This window comes from Staurois parvus, unplaced genomic scaffold, assembly GCF_062004578.1.
Source record: "Staurois parvus isolate SC_StPar_1 unplaced genomic scaffold, SC_StPar_1.0 ptg000249l, whole genome shotgun sequence".
Classification (NCBI taxonomy): Eukaryota; Metazoa; Chordata; class Amphibia; order Anura; family Ranidae; genus Staurois; species Staurois parvus.
Window position 1 is genome coordinate 5,546,686 of NW_028318045.1, and position 24,427 is coordinate 5,571,112.

The window sequence follows — 24,427 nt, forward strand, 5'->3', positions numbered from 1 at the left end:
GATATGATGGCCAATACAAATAGCTCAGCCTCTTCAGGACGCTGGGACATTCACTGGGGATGGTGCTAGGGGATTTAAGGCGCTCAATGCAGAGCAAAAATTAGGGATAATCCCATAGTGTAGTATTTCAATGTTACTTTATTGTTGGTAATGTTAAAAATGGGTTAAAAGAACGTACAAAACTGCAGTAATAAGTAGAAGTGCCACAATAATAATCGCATATGATAATCACATAGATAACTGACCAGCTGGAAAATTTAAGTAGCCGTCGGATCTCCATGATCCGACGGCTAGACATCAACGGCTTACAAGGGCTCCTCCTTAACGCGTTTCGAACTCAGCCTTCACTCTCAAAAGGGGTATGCCTGTGTGACACCTTTTGAGAATGAACGCTGAGTTCAAAACGCATTAAGGAGGAGCCCTTGTAAGCCATTGACGTCTAGCCGTCGGATCACGGAGATCCGACGGCCACTTCATTTTTCCAGCTGGTCAGTTATCTATGCGATTATCATATGCGATTATTATTGTTCCACTACTTATTACTGCACTTTTGTACGTTCTTTTAACCCATTTTTAACATTACCAACATTAAAGTAACATTGAAATTCTACACTATGGGATTATCCCTAATTTTTGCTCTGCATTGAGCACCTTAAATCCCCTAGCACCATCTCCAGTGAATGTCCCAGCATCCTCAAGAGGCTGAGCTATTTGTATTGGTCATCATATCCTGGCACCTAAGGGAGACCATCTACCCCCAGGCTACATCCCTGACTACCCCTAAGGGACCCGTGAATGACCAGGAGTATATGATACAACGCGCTTTTTATTAGCGCATCTGGTGAGTGCGCATTTTGTATGTTGATTAGTACACCCACCTAAAGAGAATAAGTATACTGGGACTTTACTGAAATCACTTGAAGACCACACCAGATTTAAAGAATTTATGGACATTTTATGATCACCACGCATGTCACAATTATGCGTTTTTGTAGACACATGCATCTTTATTTATTTTTTTTTTTTTTTAGACTTTAATTACTGTTTTATTATATATTGTAAGCAAAACGCATTTATCACCTACATGCGTTTATAACACTGAGATTGGTCATTCCCATATATTTTCTTAGCGCTGCACCAACATTTATTTTACAGATCTATTTGAAGGCATGTGGTTTACCTTTTAGTGTGTTCAGTTGCTTACATTTCATATTTGTTTTATCATTAGCGCTCGCTTTATTTTCCCATTATTTTATCTATCTCATTCACTGAGCACTGGAGCAACTACAATTGCTAAAGGCACTTGCAAATTGCACAGTCTATCTGCCTTTAGTAAAACACAGTGAGTGAGTAAAACACAGACATGACAGAACCTACAGTGCCTTGAAAAAGTATTCATACCCCTTGAAATTTTCCACATTTTGTCATGTTACAACCAAAAACATAAATGTATTTTATTGGGATTTTATGTGATAGACCAACACAAAGTGGCACATAATTGTGAAGTGGAAGGAAAATGATGAATAGTTTTCACATTTTTTACAAATAAATATCTGAAAAGTGTGGCGTGCATTTGTATTTAGTCCGCCTGAGTCAATAATTTGGAGAACCACCTTTTGCTGCAATTACAGCTGCAAGTCTTTTTGGGGATGCCTCTACCAGCTTTGCTCATCTAGAAAGTGAAATTTGTGCCCATTCTTTTTTTGCAAAAGTGCTCAAGCTCTGTCAGATTAGATGGAGAGCGTCTGTGAATAGCAATTTTTGCCACAGATTCTCAATTGGATTTAGGTCTGGACTTTGACTGGGCCATTCTAACACATGAATATGCTTTGATCTAAACCATTCCATTGTAGGTCTGCCTGTATGTTTAGGGTTGCAGTCTTGCTGGAAGGTGAACCTCTTCCCCAGTCTCAAGTCTTTTTGCAGACAAGATTTTCTTCTACGATTGCCCTGTATTTGGCTTCAGCCATCTTCTGTTCGTGGCTCCTTCAGGGGTCTGATGTGTTCCTTGGCCTTCGTGATGCTATTTGTTTACTAATATCCTCTAACAAACCTTTGAGGGCTTCACAGAACAGCTGTATTTATACTGAGATTAAATTGCACACAGGTGGACTCTAATTACTAATTAGGTGACTTCTGAAGGCAATTGTTTCCACTAGATTTTAGTTAGGGGTATCAGAGTAAAGGGGGCTGAATACAAATGCACGCCACACTTTTCAGATATTTATTTGTAAAAAATTTTGAAAACCATTTATCATTTTCCGTCCACTTCACAATTATGTGCCACTTTGTGTTGGTCTATCACATAAAATCCCAATAAAATAAATTTATGTTTTCGGTTGTAACATGACAAAATGTGGATGATTTCAAGGGGTATGAATACTTTTTTAAGGCACTGTATAAATCTGACAACACTCTACTGAAACCATTGCACCAGGTTTGGTGTGATATTATCGTTATTGCTATACAAAGCCATTATGGCTGGACATCACACATACAAAGACCCCCCTAAATCAAGAAGATCAACCCTACAGTCCAGTCCAGGGATGTTCGTGGCTCCTTCAGGGGTCCATTGGAGACAGTGAGGGTGGGGCAGTGCACAGGGGCCAGGTGCTGGAGACCGGAGCGGGAAATCGCTTTCCTGTAGGGAAGACAACAAAACACAGATCAATATAAACAAGTCAAAACACAGGACAGATATTTTTGTGCCTTTCTTCTATGTACAGGAATTAAATGCAAACGATGCAAAAAAGAATGTTTGAGCAAAAAATGGGGCAGCTGCCCACAGATATTAATCTGATTTAATCCTCCAGATAAAGTAAAGAATCAGATTACTTGTGGGTTACAGATTAACTTTTCCTAAATCATACACATATTAAAATAACACTAGAACACTGACTGCAAAGTTCCTAACACTAGTTGTGTAACGCTGCAATCTTCTTAGTCTTGCCCACAAACCGGGATATTTGGTGTGTGAGTTTCAGCTGGAAGTGTTGGTAGTTTGAACCTAAAAATGAGGAGATCAGATGGTCATGGTATATAGGACCCACATTGCAGTCTTTGGCTGCTCAACTCCAGTTAATGTGCTGGGGGCCAGTCAAGGCCCCCAGAGCAAGAAACCATAATGGGCCCCCCTGATCCCGGAGCCCTTCCACGGTGGCAAAACGCTAAGGGTCGGTTGCATGTGCAACCTTTGCAACCATAGTAGTTCCACCACTGGTGTCAATAGCTTTTTATTTTTGTTATTTCATTTTTATCATTTAACATTCTATTTTATTAATTTATTTTTAAAATTGTATTTTTTATTTTTTATTTGCAATTTTCTAGGAGCCTTGTTGAGGGGCTTTACTGAAGTAGTAGGGGTCTAAACAGACCTCTGATGTTTCAACTTTGAGACAGAGAAAGGAGATTAACCCCTTGGCACCAAATGTATGCAAATTAGTGGTCCCACTGGACTGGGTTTTTTCCGTTGGGCTGCTAATTTGCGTACCTGTCTTTCTACTGGGAGCACGCCGCATGGCGCACTCCCAGCACAAAGACCGGGGTGTCAGTGAGAGCCCTGGGTCCCATTCTAAGCATCAGGACCCTGAACTCCCCACTCCGGGTCATATGATTGCTGTGAAAGCCTTTGATTGGATATCACAGTGATCAGTCACTGTGAAGCCTGCCCCCCCCCCCCCCCATGTTTTCTCTCTCTGATTGGAGGAGAGAGATACATTGTAGCTCTCTCTGTCCTTTCAAAGAGAAAAAAAGATGTTTGGAAAAAAAAGAAAGAAAGAAAGAAAGAAAATAAATCATAAAAAATAAAAAAATAAATAAAAATACCTAGTTCAAGGTTTGGGTCTAGGTCAGTGTCAGAGTTAGTGTTTGGGTCAAGGTCAGTATTTTTTTTTTGTCAGGATTTTTTGTTTTATTTTTAAATTAGTATCAGTATCAATTAGTGGCATGACAGGAAAAAAAAAAGCAAAATGTGCACTATTGTTTCTGGGACATACTATGGGTACAACAATGACGAACATACACATAAATTATTTTGAATTGTTCTTTGGTGGTTGGTTATGGTAGTAGCTAGAAATATACCACTAAATTGAAAAAAAAATGGTTTTTTTTACTATTTGGGTCAGTTTTCCTTTGATAATAAAAAAAATCCAATAGATGTCCCTTACCATTTACAACAAAATGAAAGCCCAATTTGACCTGAAAAAAACGCAGTATAATCCACCTGGATTCACAAAGTAGTTGTGATGATATGTACAGTTTTGCTAACACATGTCAAAGTTGCAAAATTGTGCTTAGGCTTTAAGAGTTGTTTTACCCTTAGGTGTGAAGGGGTTAAGGGCACAGCCCCCCAGTCTCCTTCTCTGCAGCCTTAGCTGCACAAAATTTATGGACAGGAACAGATCTTTACAGAGTGTCCTGTTCATTCGAAGGCTCCATGGACACTGTGCTTAAAAAAATGACAGTTCCTTTGGCAGAAAAAAAAACGCTGCTATAGAGCGTTTTTATACACAGTTTAGGCAATCCAGAAGGGCTTTTTTTTTCCTCTAAACGCTGAGCTTAAAATATGCCTCTAATCATCCTAATGTGCATGGACACGTAGGATAACACTAAGCTTTTTCTACAGGCAAAACACAAAACTCCTGTAGAAGCAGTGATTTTTAAGCCAATGTACATGGAGCCATAAACTGAAGCATAGTAAACACAGTTTACTATGCCTCTGTTTTGAATGAACAGTCAGTGATTAGTACAGATCACTAACTCTATTCAGTAAGATAAGGATGGGGCCAGTAAAGTACACATTTACTAGTCCCTTCCCTGCTCTCCATCCTGACAGATCCCCCACAGCAGCCAGTGGGAGAGGGGAGGGGGGCCAGGATAGTACACAGAAGCTTGATCACAACAGGAGGTGAATAGGAGGGGTGGTGGGGCAGCATGTAGAGTAACCAATCCCCTCCATGTTCAGTGGCTCCAGCAAAAAAATAGAGGGGATTGGTTTCTCTACATGCTGCCCCACCGCCATTCCTACCGAGGTGTGCAGGGGGCCACATGGCCCTGGTGCTGGTTCTTCTGCAAAGTAATATCAGTGAGCACATTCCTCCAAGTAACAATATTTACCCGCAGCATCTACATTCCAATTTTTTTCCCACATTCCACAGCAAATATGCTCTAAAAGCAACTATTTTCATGATAAGGTTTTCTATAGATTACAATCTCTGATTTAGATACATGCCCCCTCTACAGCTCATAGGTAGTTCAAGCTGAACTCTGTAAAGACAAAATGTCATCACTTTCAGTGGTGCTCTACCACACACTGAAAGGGTTACTGCTCATTTATGCCTAGGAGACCTGATAAAGCAGTTTTACTTACCCCATCCTCCACTTCTACAGGGTCCTCTACACTGCTAGAGTGGTCCCTGCAGCCTCTCCTTCCCTTTCCTCCAGCAGTCTAAGATCCTCTGACAACATCAACACCAATGCAGAGTCCATAGTCCTCTACTGAACACAAGGACAACAAAGGACAGTCAACTGCCAGAGTGGATGGAAGCAATGTTTGCAGGGGAGCAGAGGATTGGATGAGTAAAAATGCTTTTCACATCCCCTCCACTAACTGAGCAGTTAACATATAACTATAGGCATTTTTTTTTCATTTTGGATAGGGTAAAAGGAGGGTTATAACCCCTGTCAGTTAATTTTTGCCATGTTTGTCCCATTGGGAGATTTCCCTTCCCTTCCTGTCACATAGCCAAAACAGGAAGTTAGAGGAAATCCCTGCAAACTAAGGGAATCCCTTGGGGGCACCCAGGTCACCAGAACTAGTGTCCCCATTGGATGATTTCCTCTATATTACTTTTCTGTGGACACCCAAAAATTTTGGATTTTCTTTTACTTTCACTTTCAATGATAATGGTAAACCGGACAAATAAAGAGGGTGAATCTCCCTAAGGGTGCACAGACAAAAACTTTCCAAAATGTAAAAAAAAAAAGTTTTGCTTTTAGTTGTACTTTAAGCCTGAAGTGCAGGCCCACTGCAAGGGAAGACCTTTCAGTGTTTCAGTAGATCAGCTTTAAAGGACACTTGCACTAAGGGAAGTATATAGATGATCATTGCTGAGCTCTTCCCCATGTCAGGTAGACATGGTATCTGGGACACTGTCTGCATGGAGGAGACTGTGACAAATCAGCCTGGGGCCATTCGGTCATATGTGCCACCACTTCCATTTGAGTGAGATATCACACAGACTGCCCTTCTGTCCATGAGGGTTGTCACATCTGATCCTCCACACCAGGAAAAGAACTGCAGGCATTTGATGGCTGAGCTGAGAAGACTCTAGATATCTAGCCTGTCACCCAGTCAGCAGTTGACTGAGGATCACTTGAGATAGAAAGTGAAAAAAAAACTATCTCTGCAAAAATGGAAAAGAAAGGAAATAAGATTGACAGAAGAAAGCTTAAGACCTTACTCCTGGACACTAGGCAAAAAAACTGAGCTATCTCTAACAGATCAGTGGTTGGGTCACCAGCAGGGCCCACTTCTAGGCTGTGCTTTTGTTTTTGTGCCTCCTACTCTTGCAGTTGGTACTCTAACCCAACAGCGAAGTTCTTCAAGATCTTCGCTATGTCCTTCAAAGAATACTGGATTAATGCTTTTTGCCCAGAAGTCACTGGCTTCAATACTTTGAGCGACTGACCTGGATAAGCCTGCAGGTCAGATCTCTACATACTTCACAAAGTCATGACTCAGTATGCCCAGCGGGTAGCCAGTATTTGTAAAAGTAGAAGACAGCTATGGCAATCTCCATACCAGCTCAGTATAAGCTTTTTTCATACATAGTCAACATACATACAAACATTCAACATTTCAACATAAATCAGAGAAAAAGTTAAAGCCACATATGCAGAAGTGCAATGTAATACATCTTGTACTAACACCACTCATATTTCCAGGAAAAAATCCATAACAAATCAAAACAGGTGGCGTACAGACCTTTAAAGAGATAAAAAGTTATGGAACTTCAACTGGGATTATGTTGTTATTATTATGCAGAATTAGAGGTACAAAGCTGTGTCATTTCCAGATAATAGCTATACCAGTAATAATGTTAACCATAGCGATAATAATGGCCATATTAGTATACTATGAATGTATGGGATCGTCCAGCCCCCAGTCCTCCCTATTAATCAGAAATGCCACCCCTTCAGATTAAACAACCAATAGGGGACAGTAGAGAACAGGATCCTGCATAAATGTTTTTGGAAAAGTTTGCATTTGCATAACAGTAAAGTTCAGCTGCCTATATCTCTCGATCTGCTGTTCATTTTGATGGAGTTCCCACTGCAGATAACCTCTGCTTAATACATGTTAGTTCATCATATGTTCAGTTTAACTAGTACACAGGACATATGTAGCATGACTAGTCTCTCTGCATTGCTACTGGGACCCTGCCTCCCAACATACAGCAATTGTTGGCTTTGATTAATCAAAGCCAGGATTGCTGAGTTATGAGAAAAGGTGTGGCAGCTGCAGCTGTCAAAAAAGCAGCCTGAATCGGACCTGGTTCACACAAATGTGGTGCGGGAAACGCAGCGAATCCTGTGCATTGCCTGCACCGCATTGCAATTGCATGGTGTCCATGTGATCTGGTGCAGGTGTCAATGTTAAATTAGTGACACCCCAAAACAGATTGCAAAACGCAGTGCGACTGCCCAAATTCCCGCCGCATGGGTATGAACACCCATGCGATACGAATCAGGTGTGGGAAAAATAAAAGTTCTGCACCTTTTTGGTGCGGATGCGATGCGATTTGAACCATACAAAATGTATGGTTCTAATTGGTCCGCACGGACATTGCATGTGATTTTCACAGGAATGCGGTGTGAACCTACTCTCAGTGTTTATAAATAACACTGCTCAGAGGCTATTATAGGAAGATAAAGAGTAACAATCTTGCTTTTGTATTGTTTTATTCATTTATATGCAGATCAAAGGAGTGAACATAGATGTGTAAAGGAAATCAATTAAAGCAACCTGACAAGTTTTGTTTTGTTTTTTTTTATCTATGTTCCTCTGTTTAACCTCTTATTAACCCTTAGTTTACTCTAATTAGCCCTAAATAACCCCTTATTCTCCTTTGCCCTTCAACTTATTTTCATTTTGCTTTTTGTTTCTGTTTTATTAACTATTATTATTTAAACTTTTTTTTGTTTGTTAAAATTTTTGCACATTTGACACATATGTACACATTTCCCATTTAAAAAAGCACAACACGGAAAAAAAAACTGTTTATTTCAATAAAATTTGCAATGCTTTGTACCAGAATCATCATTTTGGTGTCATTTTAAACAAGACAATCTACAGTATAAAATGTGAACTTTTCCTCTGGAGTACCACCATTTACTTTTAAACTAACACTGCTCAATAAAAAAAGTTTGTTTTATTTAATTTTGTTGCATTTTATTGGCTAAGGATTGTGAAAAAAGATCATTGAGGTAAGACAATATCATGATAAGAAAGCTTTGTTTGTCCTTAAAAAAATATATATATGAACTAGCTTGTTACCTAATTACAAAGTTATTTTTTGAATAACCAGGTCTATAGCAGAAATGTAAAAATGTAAAAATTACTCTAGTCCATAGCGGATGAACAGGTATACGAGGTGAAGTAATAAATTGTGTTTGTGTGTGTGTGTCCCAGGTCCCTGCTACTGGGATCCCACCTCCCAATATACAGCAATTTTCGGCTTTGATTAATCAAAACCAGGTTCTGAGAGAAGGTGTGGCAGCTGCAGCTGTCAAAGAAGCAGCCTGAATCGGACCTGGCTCACACTAATGTGGAGCGGGAAACGCAGCAATTCCTGTGCATTTCCTGCACTGCATTGCAATTGCACATCATCCATACGATCTGGTGCAGGTGTCAATGTTAAATTAGTGACACCCCAAAACAAATTGCAAAACGCAGTGTGATTTCCAGAATTTTCATAGCACTGACAGTCTACAGGAGCCCTGCATTGCACCTGCAATCTGTTGATCATGAGTTCAATGCTCTGAAGGCTCCTAATAAAAAAATAAATACACTTTTTTTTCTACCTGCAAAATGATTTGCAATTGTTTTGTTTTTTTTTAAAGGTGAACTTATCCTTTAAAAAGCCATCCCAGAGCTTCAGTCAAGTGTCCTAGGCTAAGATAATTTCAGATTGCAAGCAAGAGAAAGCATTTCCTCAGTCTCCTCTCCACCAGTGATCAGACTTCAACATTGTAATTTTGTGACAAGTCACAAGTTGGAAGGCTGCAGCAGGGGCTGATCTATGTCAGGGCCAGATTACACTAGACCACTGTGCGGGAAACCCGCATTCCATGTTTCCTGCACCACGTGGGTGTCAATATTAAGTTAATGACACCCAAACCCAGGTTGCAAATGCAGTGCGTGTGCCCTCACCATTTGTGAACACAATCACGATTATGTCATCTTTGAGTTAAAATCTCATCCAGGAAGTAAATGGTGACCCTGGAAATTACTATATCTGAACAAAGATGGCTTGGTCCTTCTGGAGCGAAAAACAGAGAAAGTACTGTGATCCATGGGACAGGTAATAAACACCTGAAAGTGTTACTTATCATGATGCACCTACTCATGAAGAATATACTTGAGACTAGTTCTACTTTAAAGTGATACTAAAGTCTTGGGGTTTTTTTCTTTAAAATAACAAACATGTCATACTTACCTGCTTTGTGCAGTGGTTTTGCACAGAGCAGCCAGGATCCTCCTCTTTTTGGATCCCCCTCTGGCGCTCCTAGCCTCTCTCTCCTGTCAGGTGCCCCCATAGCAAACAGCTTGCCTTCAGCCCCACCCCTTCCCTCTCCTGATTGACTCATTGGCTGTGATTAACAGCATCAGCAGCCAATGGCTCCTGCTGCTGCCTCAGCCAATCAGGAGTGAGAGTCCCCAGAGAACAGAGTCTCTCGTGGACGTCGCTGGATCAAGAGGGGGCTCAGGTAAGTGTTGGAGGGGCTGGGGGGCTGCTACACACAGAAAGATTTTTATCTTCATGCATAGAATGCATGAAGGTAAAAACCTTGAGACTTTAGAACCACTTTAATGAGGTGCGGGATGATGGAGATGCTGACCTTGAAGACCATCAGTGAAGTTCCCCCCCCCCGTCTTCTATTCATTGTTACATGGTGGTTTGTACCTCGCCAAAGTGGATTTTGGTGCAGACAGATCGAGTTGTTTGACCACTGGAACTAACTAGTGTTCACTGATAAAAATCAAAGATTCATTATCTGAAAACAGAAAATATTTAAAAGCAATTGGCAAAAACTAATGTAGAATTTTTCACATATAAATATGGAAAGTTACTGAGACCTGGGTGTACTACTGAGCGCATATTGGCTGAATGGTGGCGAAGGCAAGTCAGTCAGGAGAATTTTATGGCAAATGTGCATTACAAATGTAACACAACTTCAGACCAGCCTAACTATACCCCAGTGAGCATTTTCATCACCAACAAACACTCAATCGCAACATTGTCACAAAAATATCACAAAAGATTGTTATGCCACAAAATACTGCTACCTTCTAGCTGGCAATAATTGTAAGGTTCTACGAGGTGATTATTTGAAAAAGAAATGGTGTCACTTGTAGCGCCAATAAAATAACTTTTAAGAAATAAGGGCTCTCAATGGCCTAATAAATATTGCACAGGAAAATATTAGGATTCCACATATCTATGTTTGTAAATGGATTGCTTTGATGGGGAAACTCTCCTGAGATAGTACACGTGGTTAATATCACCTCTGCAGTTTAGTGCACTGATGCCTAGGAGTGTTTATATGGTAACTGCTTGCAGTCTGCAATGGAGCTCAGGTTTAGCTAACAACATATTAAAAATTCATTGCAGTTAAGCTGAAAACCTGACACACTGCTAAATCCACAGCTCAAATACATACACGGTTTACCTGCCAACAGATTTGTAAGTTTCATCCAGTTATTCGTGAGAATTAGAGTCCTGCCTGAGAGCGCAGGTGGGAGACCTGGCTTTTCTACACTGTGTTTAAGCAGTACAGCTTGGTCACTCTCCCAACCCTATCCTGTGAATGGACAGTGAAAGAGTAGAAGCAGACTGTCAGGAACATCATGCCAGTCATCGGACTCATGTACATGTCAAAACGCATGCACTTGTTTTTGTGCATCAAAGCCTAAACGGACAGGCGACTCCGCGCACACAAATTCACATTAGCATGCACATATCACAGTATGCGTATAAACTTGCATGCACAGCCACAACAGACATTGGCACCAAGGAAGCTATTTAAGCCTCAGTCCTGCATAGGCTCATTGCTGAATGGTCTTTCAGTCTGTGGCACCCATGATCTCTGATTCTGCACTTATGCCTGACTGTTGTTTATGACCTGGCTTCTGTCTGCCCTGTTCTTGGATTTTCTGTTTCTGCCAAATATTGCTGATTACATCTGCTACCAACCTCGTCCTGAACCAAGAACAAGATTCTGCTTAACGACTTTGTACTTCGATGCTTGAATACTCCTTGAGGCTTTGTTCACACTGATATGGTGCGAAATTCGCAGCGTTTTCTCTGCAAATTCCGCACCGCATCAAAATCGCACACCGTTCATGCGAACTGCTGCAGGTGTGTTTGTTAAGTTAACAAAATCAGTCCGCAAAATGCAGTACAATGTCCAGAATCAGAACGCATAGGTGTGAATACCCATGCGATCCGATTCTAGTGCGAACCCAAAAAAGGGCCTTGCACCTTTTTGGTGCGGGCTCGGTTTGAGCCATACCCCACCTCCACCTTCAAACTGTACTTTGGTAACCTCCATCAGATCATCTCCCAGAGCTATTACCCACTTGCCCTCTGGAAGATTTACCCTCCTTTGTGACCAGTCCATTTTTTGCTATACGGCGTTTCACTACTTTAACTGACAATTTCACGGTCATGCAACACTGTACACAAATGAAAGTTATAATTTTTTCACACAAATAGTTTTTTTTATTTTTTGCACTATAAACAAAAAAAACATATACAGTTGTGTTCAAAATAATAGCAGTGTGTTGAAAAAAGTGAATAAAGCTCAAAATCCTTCTAATAGCTTTTATTTCCATACACACAAATGCATTGGGAACGCTACACATTCTATTCCAAATCAAAACATGAAGAAAAATAAATCAAATTTGTGTTGTTCCTCTAAAAAAATTGAAGAAAAGTGATTAGACTGTTCAAAAAAATAGCAGTGTTTGTATTCTTCTTTACAAACTCAAACATTCACTATATAAACTGAAAAATGTTTGAAGATTTTGCTTTCCTTTGAATCACTTAATGAATATTTAGTTGTATAAGCACTGTTTCTGAGAACTGCTGTACATCTGTGTTGCATGGAGTCAACCAACTTCTGTCACCTGTGATCAGGTATTCCAGCCCAGGATGATTGGACTACATTAAACAGTTCTTATCTATTGCTTGGTTTTGCCTCAGAAACTGCATTTTTGATGTCACCCCACAAGTTTTCTATTGGATTAAGATCTGGGGATTGGGCTGATTTTGGTTGCCATTTTAAAGCATTTGCGATCATTTTAGCTGAGCAGCCTATAATTTTCTGCACTTCTTTATATGTTTTCCCCTCTCCAATCAACTTTTTAATCAAGGTACGCTGTTCTTCTGAACAATGTCTGGAACGACCCATTTTCCTCAGAATTTCAGAGAGAAATGCACTGTAACCAGCATGTACAACATTTGCTGCCTTCCTTCCTTAAATAAGGGCAATAATTGCCACCTGTTTTTCAAAGAATGAATGACCTCACTAATAGAACTCCACACTGCTATTATTTTGAACATGCCCCTTTCAATTAGTGATTCAATTACACAGAATCAGCAGCATGCATGTCATGACTGTTGGGTCTGTTGGATTTCTATTACTCTACTACACCTGCTAGTAAATTATTTGCCATGTAGAAATATCATTTCTACCAAAAACAGTGATTGATCAGGTTAGTGATGTCTGACTGCTATTATTTTGAACACAACTATATATATATATATATATATATATATATATATTATTTATTTTTTTTTTTTTTTTTTTGCTATAAAACATATCCCACAAAAATGAAAAAAAAATTATTCATATACAGTGGATATAAAAAGTCTACACCCCCCTGTTAAAATGTCAGGTTTCTGTAATGTAAAAAATGAGACAAAGATAAATCATTTCAGAACTTTTCCCACCTTTAATGTGACCTATAAACAATACAACTCAACTGAAATCTTTTTTTTGGGGGGGGGGGGGGTAAACATAAAAAACTAAAATAATGTGGCTGCGTAAGTGTGCACACCCTCTTATATCTGGGGATGTAGCTGTGTTCAGAATTAAGCAATCACATTCATAATCATGTTAAATAGAGGTCAGTACACACCTGCCATTATTTAAAGTGTCTCTGATTAACCCCAAATAAAGTTCAGCTGTTCTAGTAGGTCTTTCCTGACAATTTCTTAGTCACATCCTACAGCAAAAGCCATGGTCCGCAGAGAGCTTCCAAAGCATCAGAGGGATCTCATTGTTAAAAGGTATCAGTCAGGAGAACGGTACAAAAGAATTTCCAAGGCATTAGATATACCATGGAAAACAGCAAAGACAGTCATCATCAAGTGGAGAAAATATGGCTCAACAGTGACATTACCAAGAACTGGACGTCCCTCCAAAATTGATGAAAAGACAAGAAAATAGGTCTGGGAAGCTGCCAATAGGCCTACAGCAACATTAAAGGAGCTGCAGAAATATCTGGCAAGTACTGGCTGTGTGGTACATTTGACAACAATCTCCCGTATTATTCATATGTCTGGGCTATGGGGTAGAGTGGCAAGACAGAAGCCTTTTCTTACGAAGAAAAACATTCAAGCCCGGCTACATTTTGCAAAAACACATCTGAAGTCCCCCAAAAGCATGTGGGAAAATGTGTTATGGTCTGATGAAACCAAGGTTGAACTTTTTGGCCATAATTCCAAAAGATATGCTTGGCGCAAAAACAACCCTGCACATCACCAAAAGAACACCATGCCCACAGTGAAGCATGGTGGTGGCAGCATCATGCTTTGGGGCTGTTTTTCTTCAGCTGGAACTGGGGCCCTAGACAAGGTAGAGGGAATTATGAACAGTTCCAAATACCAATCAATATTGGCACAAAACCTTCAGGCTTCTGCTAGAAAGCTGAACATGAAGAGGAACTTCATCTTTCAGCATGCCAACGACCCAAAGCATACATCCAAATCAACAAAGGAATGGCTTCACCAGAAGAAGAATAAAGTTTTGGAATGGCCCACTCAGAGCCCAGACTTGAATCCGATTGAAAATCTGTGGGGTTATCTGAAGAGGGCTGTGCACAGGAGATGCCCTCGCAATCTGACAGATTTGGAGTGTTTTTGCAAGAAAGAGTGGGCAAATATTGCTAGCTCAGACAATCAGTGGGTCCCGGCTAGTGATTCATGAATCACTGTCTGGGACCCACTGATCGGCATGTCATGGAGCCAATGGCAGCGCGGGTAGGTGGGCGTGTGCGCGTTCTCTACCCGGAAAAGCAAAATCGTGTATATATACGTGATTGTGCACAGCCTGTCTGCAGTACACAGTTGTACCACCTCCCCTCCCTTTAGTTTTTAAGCTCTATGAACAGGGCCCTCCTATTCCTTCTGTATTGAACTGTGTTGTAGTTGTACCATGGCCCTTTGTATTGTAAAGCGCTGTGCAAACAGCTGGCTCTATATAAATCCTGCATAATATTAATAATATTAACGGCTTGTTGCCCATGTCTCCTGCCACTTTAAGGGGTTTGTGAGGCTGGGAGGCAGGGCAGGGTTTCGGGTCATGTTACTAGCTGATTGGCTGTCCCAGAACGGAAAGCTAGTAGCAATCGGGACCTTTCCATGAGGCACCAGTGAATGTGTCCTCTCATCCTTTGTTTACATTGTGTACGCAAACATGTGGCCCCTTGGTGCCAAGGCCCAGCCACCAAGAGGCTGCATATTTGCATACGCTTGGTGCCAAGATGTTCATAAATTGCTGATCTTTGCAACCCTGATTCAGCTTACATTTTGGTGCTTTGCTGATTGTCTTTTACCAACCCCGGCTTGTGACCTGACTCTGCTCATACACTATATTGCCAAAAGTATTGGGACACCCCTTCAAATCATTAGATTCAGGTTTTCCAATCACCTTCATGGCAACAAGCACCTAGGCATGCAGACTGCTTCTACAAACATCTGTGAAAGAATGGGTAACTCTCAAGAGCTCAGTGAACTCAAGCGTGGTACCGTGACAGGTTGTCACCTCTGCAATAAGTCCATCCGTGAAATTTCCTTGCTACTAAATATTCCACGGTCAGCTGTTAGTGGTATTATAACAAGGTGGAAGCAACTGAGAACAACAGCAACTCAGCCACGAAGATGTAGGCCACATAAAATGACAGAGCGAGGTCAGTGCTACAGACCTCCAAACTTCATGTGGCCTTCAGATTAGCATAACAACAGTGCGTAGAGAGCTTCATGGAATGGGTTTCCATGGCCCGAGCAGCTGCATCCAAGCTTTACACCGCCACTGGACTCTAGCGCAGTGAAGAGATGTTTGAATCACATTTCTCTGTCTCACAATCCGATGGACATATCTGGGTTTGGCGGTTGCCAGGAGAACGGTACTTGCCTGACTGCACTGTGCCAAGTGTAAAGTTTGGTGGAGGGGGGATTATGATGTGGGGTTGTTTTTCAGGGGTTGGGCTTGGCCCATTAGTTCCAGTGAAGGGAACTTTTAAGGCGTCAGCATATTAAGACATTTTGGACAATTTCAAGCTCCCAACTTTGTGGGAACAGTTTGCGGATGGCCCCTTTCTGTTCCAACATGACTGCGCACAGTGCACAAAGCAAGGTCCATAAAGACATGGTGAGTGAGTTTGGGGTGGAGGAACTTGACTGGCCTGCACAGAGTCCTGATCTCAACCCGATAGAACACTTTTGGGATGAATTAGAGCAGAGACTGTGAGCCAGGCCTTCTCATCCGACATAAGTGTCTGACCTCACAAATGTGCTTCTGGAAGAATGGTCAAACATTCCCATAGACACACTCCTAAACCTTATGGACAGCCTTCCCAGGAAGAGTTGAAGCTGTTATAGCTGCAAAGGGTGAGCCAACTCAAAACTGAACCCTACAGACTAAGACTGGGATGCCATTAAAGTTCATGTGCATGCAAAGGAAGGCATCCCAATACTTTTGGTAACATAGTGTATATCTGAACTTGGTGCATCCTCAGTGCATTACAAACTGTCCTCCTGCACAATTGACACCAGCGCTCCCAAGTACCAGTCACCAGTTCCTACACCTAGGTACTTTTGTCTACCCATTACCCTTGCAGGCCTTGTCTTAGCTTCCATGCTAGGATGAGAATTGTGCAAATTGCCATCCTTGTCATCTCTGGCCCTTCACACAGGTAAGTTCCACAAAATGATATGATCATTTCTTTCCTCTCAACTTGAATCAGCAAAATCCTTGTCAGCATACAGTAAAATCTAATTGGCTGCCTCTCCAACTTGCTGTACAATTGACTGGAAAAGATGGAACAGGAAGTGAGAGGATTCTGTCTATAAATCTCTACAAATCCCCTCTTAAACAGCTGTCATCGGTACTGGTGTCCCCATTGGATGATTTCTCATCACCTCTTGTTGTTGTGAAAACTGTATATGTTAGTATTTCCCATTGATTTCTGTCTGATAATGGTCATTGTATCAAACTGAGAAGATGAATTTACCAAGCAGGGACACAGAAGGCATTACAAACTTGACAGGGTTGAAAATGCAGCACACCACAATGTATGGTATGTACAGTACGTTGTAGTGCGCTGTGGTATGCTGGGCTCTACTGTACTAAGCAGGGATGCAATTCCCAATGAGTGGTGCTGCAATGCACTGCACATAGAAAAGGTGCTCTGCCATGCATTGTGTTGTGGAAAAGTACATTAGCTATATGCGTTTCCTTGAAACAACAGTCAAGTTCTTCTGGTGTGCAAAGGTGATTCAGTCATAAAGAAAATGACTGTTATTTTAATGAAACTCGTAGTCTCTGCTCATCAAGTTTTGCACCATGTTGCATACCTATGGTTTGAATACTATCTATGTATGAATATTATTGATTACTTTATTTTTTATAAAATAACGTTAACTTTTTACATGGTGGGCTATGTATTAGGAGACAGTTCTTTGCTCTGTTTGTATATGTGTAAGGATACTTCCAGTCCAATATGTGCTTGGTTTAACAAAATAAAGTCAAAGTGCATCCCTGGGAGGCTTCTGGAGCCAGATGAAATTCCCTGAAACATAACTATTTGCCCATTATCCTTCAGAAAAGTAATCCAATACAGAGCTTAGGAAATGTGATCGTTAAGCAGTATAATTAGTGAGTATTGAATATGTTTTGTTATCTTCTTTGGAGATATAAATATCAATGCTGTCCACATGAGTGGAAAATCAGAATGTAACGGCCATTTGCTGCTTATTGGTCAGATAAATAGATGATGTGAACCAGAGAGAAATATGGCCTGCGGCTGTGAGGCCTGATCAGAAATATAATCTGTATACGTACACATGTGTAATACACTTCTCTCTGCCAGTCTACTGGAATTGCTGTCACTCAGGTTGTTGCTGTTTAAAACTAGACCAAGTCATTTAGAGGAAATACATCACTGGACTCCAGGCACTGGTAAGTACCTGATTTATAAAAGTCTACAGCTACAATATTTGTAGATACTGACTTTAGAAGAAAAAAAAAATTAAGTTCTCCTCTAAGTGATTGCAGGCTAATAAATGTTTACATGTAACAATTCCAAGTATTTACCACCTCTCACAGAGATCACAGTACTGGCAAAGCCATCATCTGCTTTCCTTTTTAGAAGGATGGAACCATCTTTGTTCAGGCATCATCCAGGGTCACCATCTACTTCCTGGACTGATATGCCGGTTTAGAGATGTCACAATCACGTAAATCCTGATGTCTGTGCAGTTCTTGGCTATGTTCACATCTCACAGAGGTCATCCCTCTGGTGCAGCCTTGTGGCTTTCTACAAATTTACAATGTGTCAGTCTGATCACTAGGGGGAGGAAGAGACTGAAGAAATGCTTAGTTCTTCCTGCAGTAGACAGATGACATCATCTCATCCTAGACCAAGTCACTTGACTAGAGTTCAAAGGTAACCTTTTAATAATAAAATAAGAATAACTTTTTGTGAAAGATTTGTAAAAAGACATCAGAAGAATAAAGGGATGACCTGCCTACATGACGTGTTTATTAAAAGTCATCAGCTACAAAAACTGTAGTTGCTGACTTTTAATAAACACACACTTACCTGCCCCATGGTCCAGTGATATGCTCACCCACACCATCCCTTCTCTGCCTCTTTTCTCCCCGGCATCACAACTGTGGGCATCAGGCTGTGACAGCTTGCGGCTTCACAGCCGGGTGCTCACTGTGCATGCGCGTGTCACGCTGCACATTCTCATTGGTCTGGCAGTCTTCTGGGACCTGTGAAGGTTCCCAGGAGACTGTAGGAGGAAGAAGGAGGCCGAACTTCTGACTCACTGAACTGAGCTGAAAGTGGGTGCGGGTACCTGTCAAAAACAGGTATCCGCTCCCCCCCAAAGGGGGCCAAATGTGGCAGTGGAGGGGGGGAGGGGGCAAATAAGCAGAGCTTCCGCTTTTGAGTGGAACTCTGCTTTAAAATACTGCTGGGGGGAAGTTTCTGGGGAAGGGGGGGAAATAAGAGCACTAGGAGAGGGGCCATGGGCTGAGCCCAGAGATGGGCTTTAAAAGCAGTATAAGTATATACATTTGACTTGGTATATGCCTCTTGTAATCCTCTGGGAGGGGGAGAGCCAGCAACAGGAGTCAATCAGGTCTGCTGAAAGAATGTATGTTGACACAAATAATGCAATGCAAAAGAATAAGCTTGTTAGTGTGCTGTTGCTTCTTCATTGCTCAGTCATAGGTTGAAGGTAGGTAGGAGGAGACCAAGCTTTACCTCTGGCCAAGCTCTCTCAACCAACATTGAATATTTGTAATCCTTATGCTGCTAGCATTAGTAAATAGATAGGAAAGTATATAATATTTACTTGTTTTAAACTTTTTTTTACATTTCTTCAGTTACTGCATTGTTTCAATGCCTTGGCAAATTATGCCAAACATCCAAGGAGTCTTCAGGAGAGGAAGAAGGGTTCTCAGCTCAGCCAATGCCTGAGCTAAGGGCAGATGGATTCCAGGAAGTAAATGCTACATGAACCATCTGCCCTTACACAAGATGGCCACAACCAGAAATGCCAGGGGGTGTTTTTCTAAGTGGTTTCTCAGCAAAATAACGCATGGAGACATGGATGGATGGAGGGAGTTTGCTTTGAATATTAACAATGAATGAAATAACATTTTTGGTTTGTGGTACTCAGATGCAGTGCAGTTCCACTCCACAACACAGAACACTCGCGTCACCAACCAGGCTGTGCTGTGTTGCAGAACTGCTTAATTCTTAGGACTTGATGGACAGATATACAAATCCTTTGGCAGGTAAAACACTGCCATATACAGTATGTATTTAATCTGTTTGCCTGGAGTTCAGTTGTAACAGCAGGATATGGCAATTTTCTAACTTTCCTGTGTTTATCCTATAAATTCACAGTTTCTCCACCTGTCAGGTGTTTGCATGCTTAGTTAGACATAAGCAGAATGTGATAAAGGTGAGTAGCAAAACTAGGCAAGATATTTACATGCAAATGGGAACAATTAGAGGAATTTCAAACACAGAAGGTGACAGCTTGAGAATGAGCTGAGATTAATATGCTACAGAGAAAGCCTGGGCACCTCTGAATCATGGGGACTGTCCAACCATATACATGTTTTTGGAGGCTGTAGAATCGGCCTCCACATCAAGAAGCAAGGCACAGTTTGCAGCATTGCCTCTGGCTGCTGAACTGGTATTAACCTCGATGAGTCATCGCAGTATCCAGGTTTTCTCCAGTGGGATCGCTGTCAATAAGGAGAAGGCAGATGAGCCCATCCAACCGAAAACGGTAGACAGGAAAAAAAAAACGTAAGGCAAGTAAATTAAATAATAACTAGATGTACAACAATTTAAAGGGGCACTGTTCCCATTTTAAATCTTATTTTATTCAGCGCTGGTGTTTATATATATATATAAAATAAAGCATTGTATATATTTGTAATTATGTTCTACATGTGCAATTGCTTTCTTTCTAACACTTAATGTTGGATTAGGAGACAGATATGCAATTATTTTCCATTATCAGAATAAAACAGTTATCTTAAATAAAGTTATGAAAACATTATCAAAATCTTTAAATGTACATCGGGGTGCCAAAGGTTGTGTGCCTACAGGCTCCAAGAACCAAAACCCAGCACTGGTTCATCACCTAAATTATGGACATACTCTATATGATTTAGGCAATTTCTGTGGCTGGTTAATAAAATCTATTGTAAAAATGCTAATGCTTGTGTTTTTTGCAGTCACTTCCTCCTTTCACGTTTGTAATGTTTTTAATACCCCCTAACTAAATTTTCTTTGCTGCAGTGGCTCCTATAACTAGCAGTATCTCTATGGAGCCTGTAGGCATGTGCAGTCTGTTTTCTGCACTGTAGGTGGGGCTCAACTTGGGTGGTACCACAGCTGGAGAGGAAGTCAAGGGAAACAATGTTTCTCTATGGTTTCTTGGGTCTTGGAAGCAGCGTTCCGATTGGCTATGCTGCGTCCAGGTGATCCCAAGAAGCCATCTTTGGTCAGCAGAGCCTTTTATAAGTCCCTGACCCCAGGTTTTGGTTTTGTGAAGTGGACAAAGTAGGGAGAGAGACCCTACCTGTTAGGGAGAGTGGTTAGCAGCAGGGAAAGGTTCCTGATGAGAAGGGATAGGTTAGGGACTCACAATCCTTCTAGAAAGCCTCCCTTTTGGGACCTGACTGGCCAGGCCACACTCTGCCCTCTGAGCAGATGCTGTTGGCACATCTCCTACCACTGTATCTCTGCATTTGAACGGAACTGTAAGTGTTTCCCTAGTGGTGCTCTCCTGCATAGGGTGTTTGTAGGTTGGCATTTTCTTCAATATAAGTTCTACGTTTTATTGCAACCGGATTCTGGGGTTGATTTACAAAAATTAGAGAGTGCAAAACCTGTTGCAGTTCTGCATAGAAACCAATCAGCTTCCAGGTTATATTGTCAAAGCTTAATTGAACAAGCTGAAGTTAGAAGCTGATTGGCTCCTATGCACAGCTGTACCAGATTTTGCACTTTCCCGTTTTAGTAAATCAAGCTCTCTGTGTCTTCTCTGCCGTTGCATCTTTCCACAAGCCATCGCAGTATGTGTTCTTCCTACCCAAGAACTACACAACATGTGCAGGTGGCACAGAGAAGTTGGCGATGAAGAGGGGATGTGATCTGCTATTGATTAACAGCAACCACCTATCTATGACTAACATAGAATCACGCATGCACAATACTAAGTTGAACGCAAAGGATCAAGGGACACAGGGTACTCTTTGATTGGACAAGGTGGAGATTGTGACATCATGATCCCTCCTCTTCACCTCATCCTATCAGATGTTCCTGTGGTCAGTGTGCAGTGGGGCAAACACTTGCAAAGAACCTGAGCAAGATGCAAAAGATTGCAGCTATCAGTGTATTTGCACCAAATAGAACAATGATTTCCTCAGAGGTCCATTGGTATGAGCAATGCATAATTACACATGTTCAGCTTTAAAGGACTGTAAATCTGACAAACAAAAATATAGAAAAAAAACAACACCCTCTTCTACCATTCTGTTATTTACCTCCCTGACTGCTTCTTTCACTCTGTAAATATCTTGATACTTCCAGGTACAGGGAAGCATGTGAGACATCACCCGCCTCTCTACACTGCAAAGCTAGAGGCTTGTGCTGACAACCACCAGGCCCCAGCATGGTAACATGGAGTGGATGCATGCTGTTCAGTCAGCTGTTGATAGTACAATTTTGCAGGGGCCGCGGCACAAATAAGAGCAGGGGGGGAACAGCAGTAAGTGTTCAGAATGGTGGCAACTGCCCCGGGCCTGCAGGTAAGAAGGTCCCTACCAGCTGGTGCAGCTCAGCAATAGAGTAAAGAATGAAGGGACGAGCGATGGAATGTATTATTCAAATATTTTTACAGGCTGCACCCTACAGAGCACAATTAACACATGCAATGATCAAACTTGTTACATTGCTTGAAATATTGACCTGTGGATGAAGCATCCTATCCTACTAATGGCTTTCTGTATGGGCACACAGAGTTTTTCACAGATCTCAAAAAAGCCATTGAATCCTTAAAGATACAGTCCACCTTCTCCTAAAAAGTTGTAAATGCAGCAACAAAGCTCTTATGATCAAGGTGCATTATTTGTTTTCATTGAAGCCTACAGAACATTGTGCCTATGATCAGGGCAGGAGCTCGACTACTTTACTCCCTAGGCAACACCAGCTATTTGTATTCTCCGCCAAAAAAAATAAAGGCTGTACACTTCTCTCCTCTTCTCTTCTCCCCTTACATTAGAATCCCAAAGCCCCACCTTACATCAGGGTCCCCATAGCCCCCCCTTACATCAGAGTCCCTCAGAGCCCCCTACTTAAATCAGGTTCCCCAGAGCCCCCCTTAAATCAAAGTCTCCCTTACATTAGGATCCCAAAAATCATCCCCCTTACATCAGGGTCCCCAGAGCCCCGCTTACATCAGGGTCCCTAAAGTCCACTTACATTAGGGTCCATAAAGCAACCTTACATCAGGGTCCCCATAGTCTCCCCTCCTTAAATCAGGGACCCCATGTTCCCCCTTACATCAGAGTCCTCCTTTCATTAGGATCTCCAAAGTCACCCCCTTACATCAGGGTCCCCAGAGCCCCCCTTACATCAGGGTTCCCAGATCCCCCCTTACATCAGGGTTCCCAGATCCCCCCTTACATCAGGGTTCCCAGATCCCCCCTTACATCAGGGTCCCTAAAGCGACCTTACATCATGGTTCCTAGGGCGCATTCCCTTTCAATAGAGTCCCCAAAGTTAGAAGGGAAGAGCAGAGTGGGATAAGGAGAGCGAAGAGGTTTAAGAGAATAGTTGGGGTAGTGGAAGGAGAGAGAATTGTGAAAACCCCAGCTTACATCAGGATCCATTCCTTCTCATTGCAGCAGTCAGCTACAGGACAAGTGGAAGCTCGAAGGCTGGGCACTGGGACCACATAGGTTTGGAGAAAGAACTTCCTCCTCCTCTTCCTCCTTATGTTGAGGCCTGGGGGAGGGGCAAGCATGTGATTGGCTGCTAGGACACGGGTGGTCCTAGCAACCATACCTCAGCACTGAGAACAGCGGGTGGTGGCAGCAGTGGATGCTGTCAGATGCTGTACATTCAGGGACAGCTCTGATTGCTGCAGAGCCTGCACTGTTGCTAAGCAACGCAGCTGTGGCAGGCAGAGACGCTGACTGGGTATTTGGGCAGGACGCTCTGGGGGGTTTTGGATCTAACAACAATTGGTTGGTTGGGGCTTGGGCCACAGGCCATGGCTGCGCCCTAGGCAGTAGCGCGCCCTAGACGGCTGCCTAGTTCGCCTAGTGGTAACACCAGCCCTGCCCATGATTAGTGTGTCTCAGGTGCTATGCAGATGCACGTGAAGTGTTTACTCCCAGCCCCAGGTCCATATGGAGATACAGACATTCGGTTAATGGGCTGGAGGAAGTCTAGCTGGACTACAACTGCAGTGTCGTCACCTCCCTGCTGTTAATGGTGGCAGATGGGACTTATATTAACTTGCATTCCTGGACCCAGATGATGTGACTGGGTGTGTGAAGGATTACAGGATTCCCTGACAGGATGTACCCTGAGATTCAGATAAGGAAGGGGGAGGGAATCCACAAGGTGCAAAAAATGGAACTCGTGTAGGCCATACATGGATCGATATTCGGATGGTTCAGCAGGCTGGTCGTACACAAGAAACAAGATGCAACAGCTCAAAGAGCTGCCCTATGTAATTGCCATATATCCAGTGTCTGTGCAATATCAGATCAAAATTAAAGTCTAATTGTGCAGTCTATAGTGAAGTTGTGCAATATTCTTCGAAAACGATAAGTGCCAAAATCACTCTGAAGACACCCTGTGGGAGGGGGGAAAACCGTTAGGCGAAGACTAGCCTTGACGTCACATCCGGCCGGTGGAACGCACACCTGTCTTCTGGACTTGTAGTCCAGCGCTCTTAATGCTTTTTTAAGTACTTTTTTATGTAAGTGCAACCAATTTTAATGTTTATATAATAAAAATGCGGGCCCCTCTTGCCATTCCTTCTTTTATGTGAGAATACACCAGCCTTCTGATTCCTGGAGCTGCAGTGGA

The 24,427-nt window shown here is 42.0% G+C and overlaps 1 protein-coding gene across 12 annotated transcripts in view; it reads right to left on the minus strand.

The window, feature by feature from the left end:
* The window catches only part of DGKI (diacylglycerol kinase iota), a 461,291-nt gene that overhangs the window by 260,521 nt on the left and 176,343 nt on the right, over nt 1-24,427 (minus strand). For all 12 annotated transcript variants that reach the window (XM_089680693.1, XM_089680692.1, XM_089680689.1 and 9 more), the window contains one exon: nt 2,533-2,641. In XM_089680693.1, the coding sequence (XP_089536819.1) occupies nt 2,533-2,641 (109 nt within the window). The remainder of the gene's footprint in view (nt 1-2,532; nt 2,642-24,427) is intronic.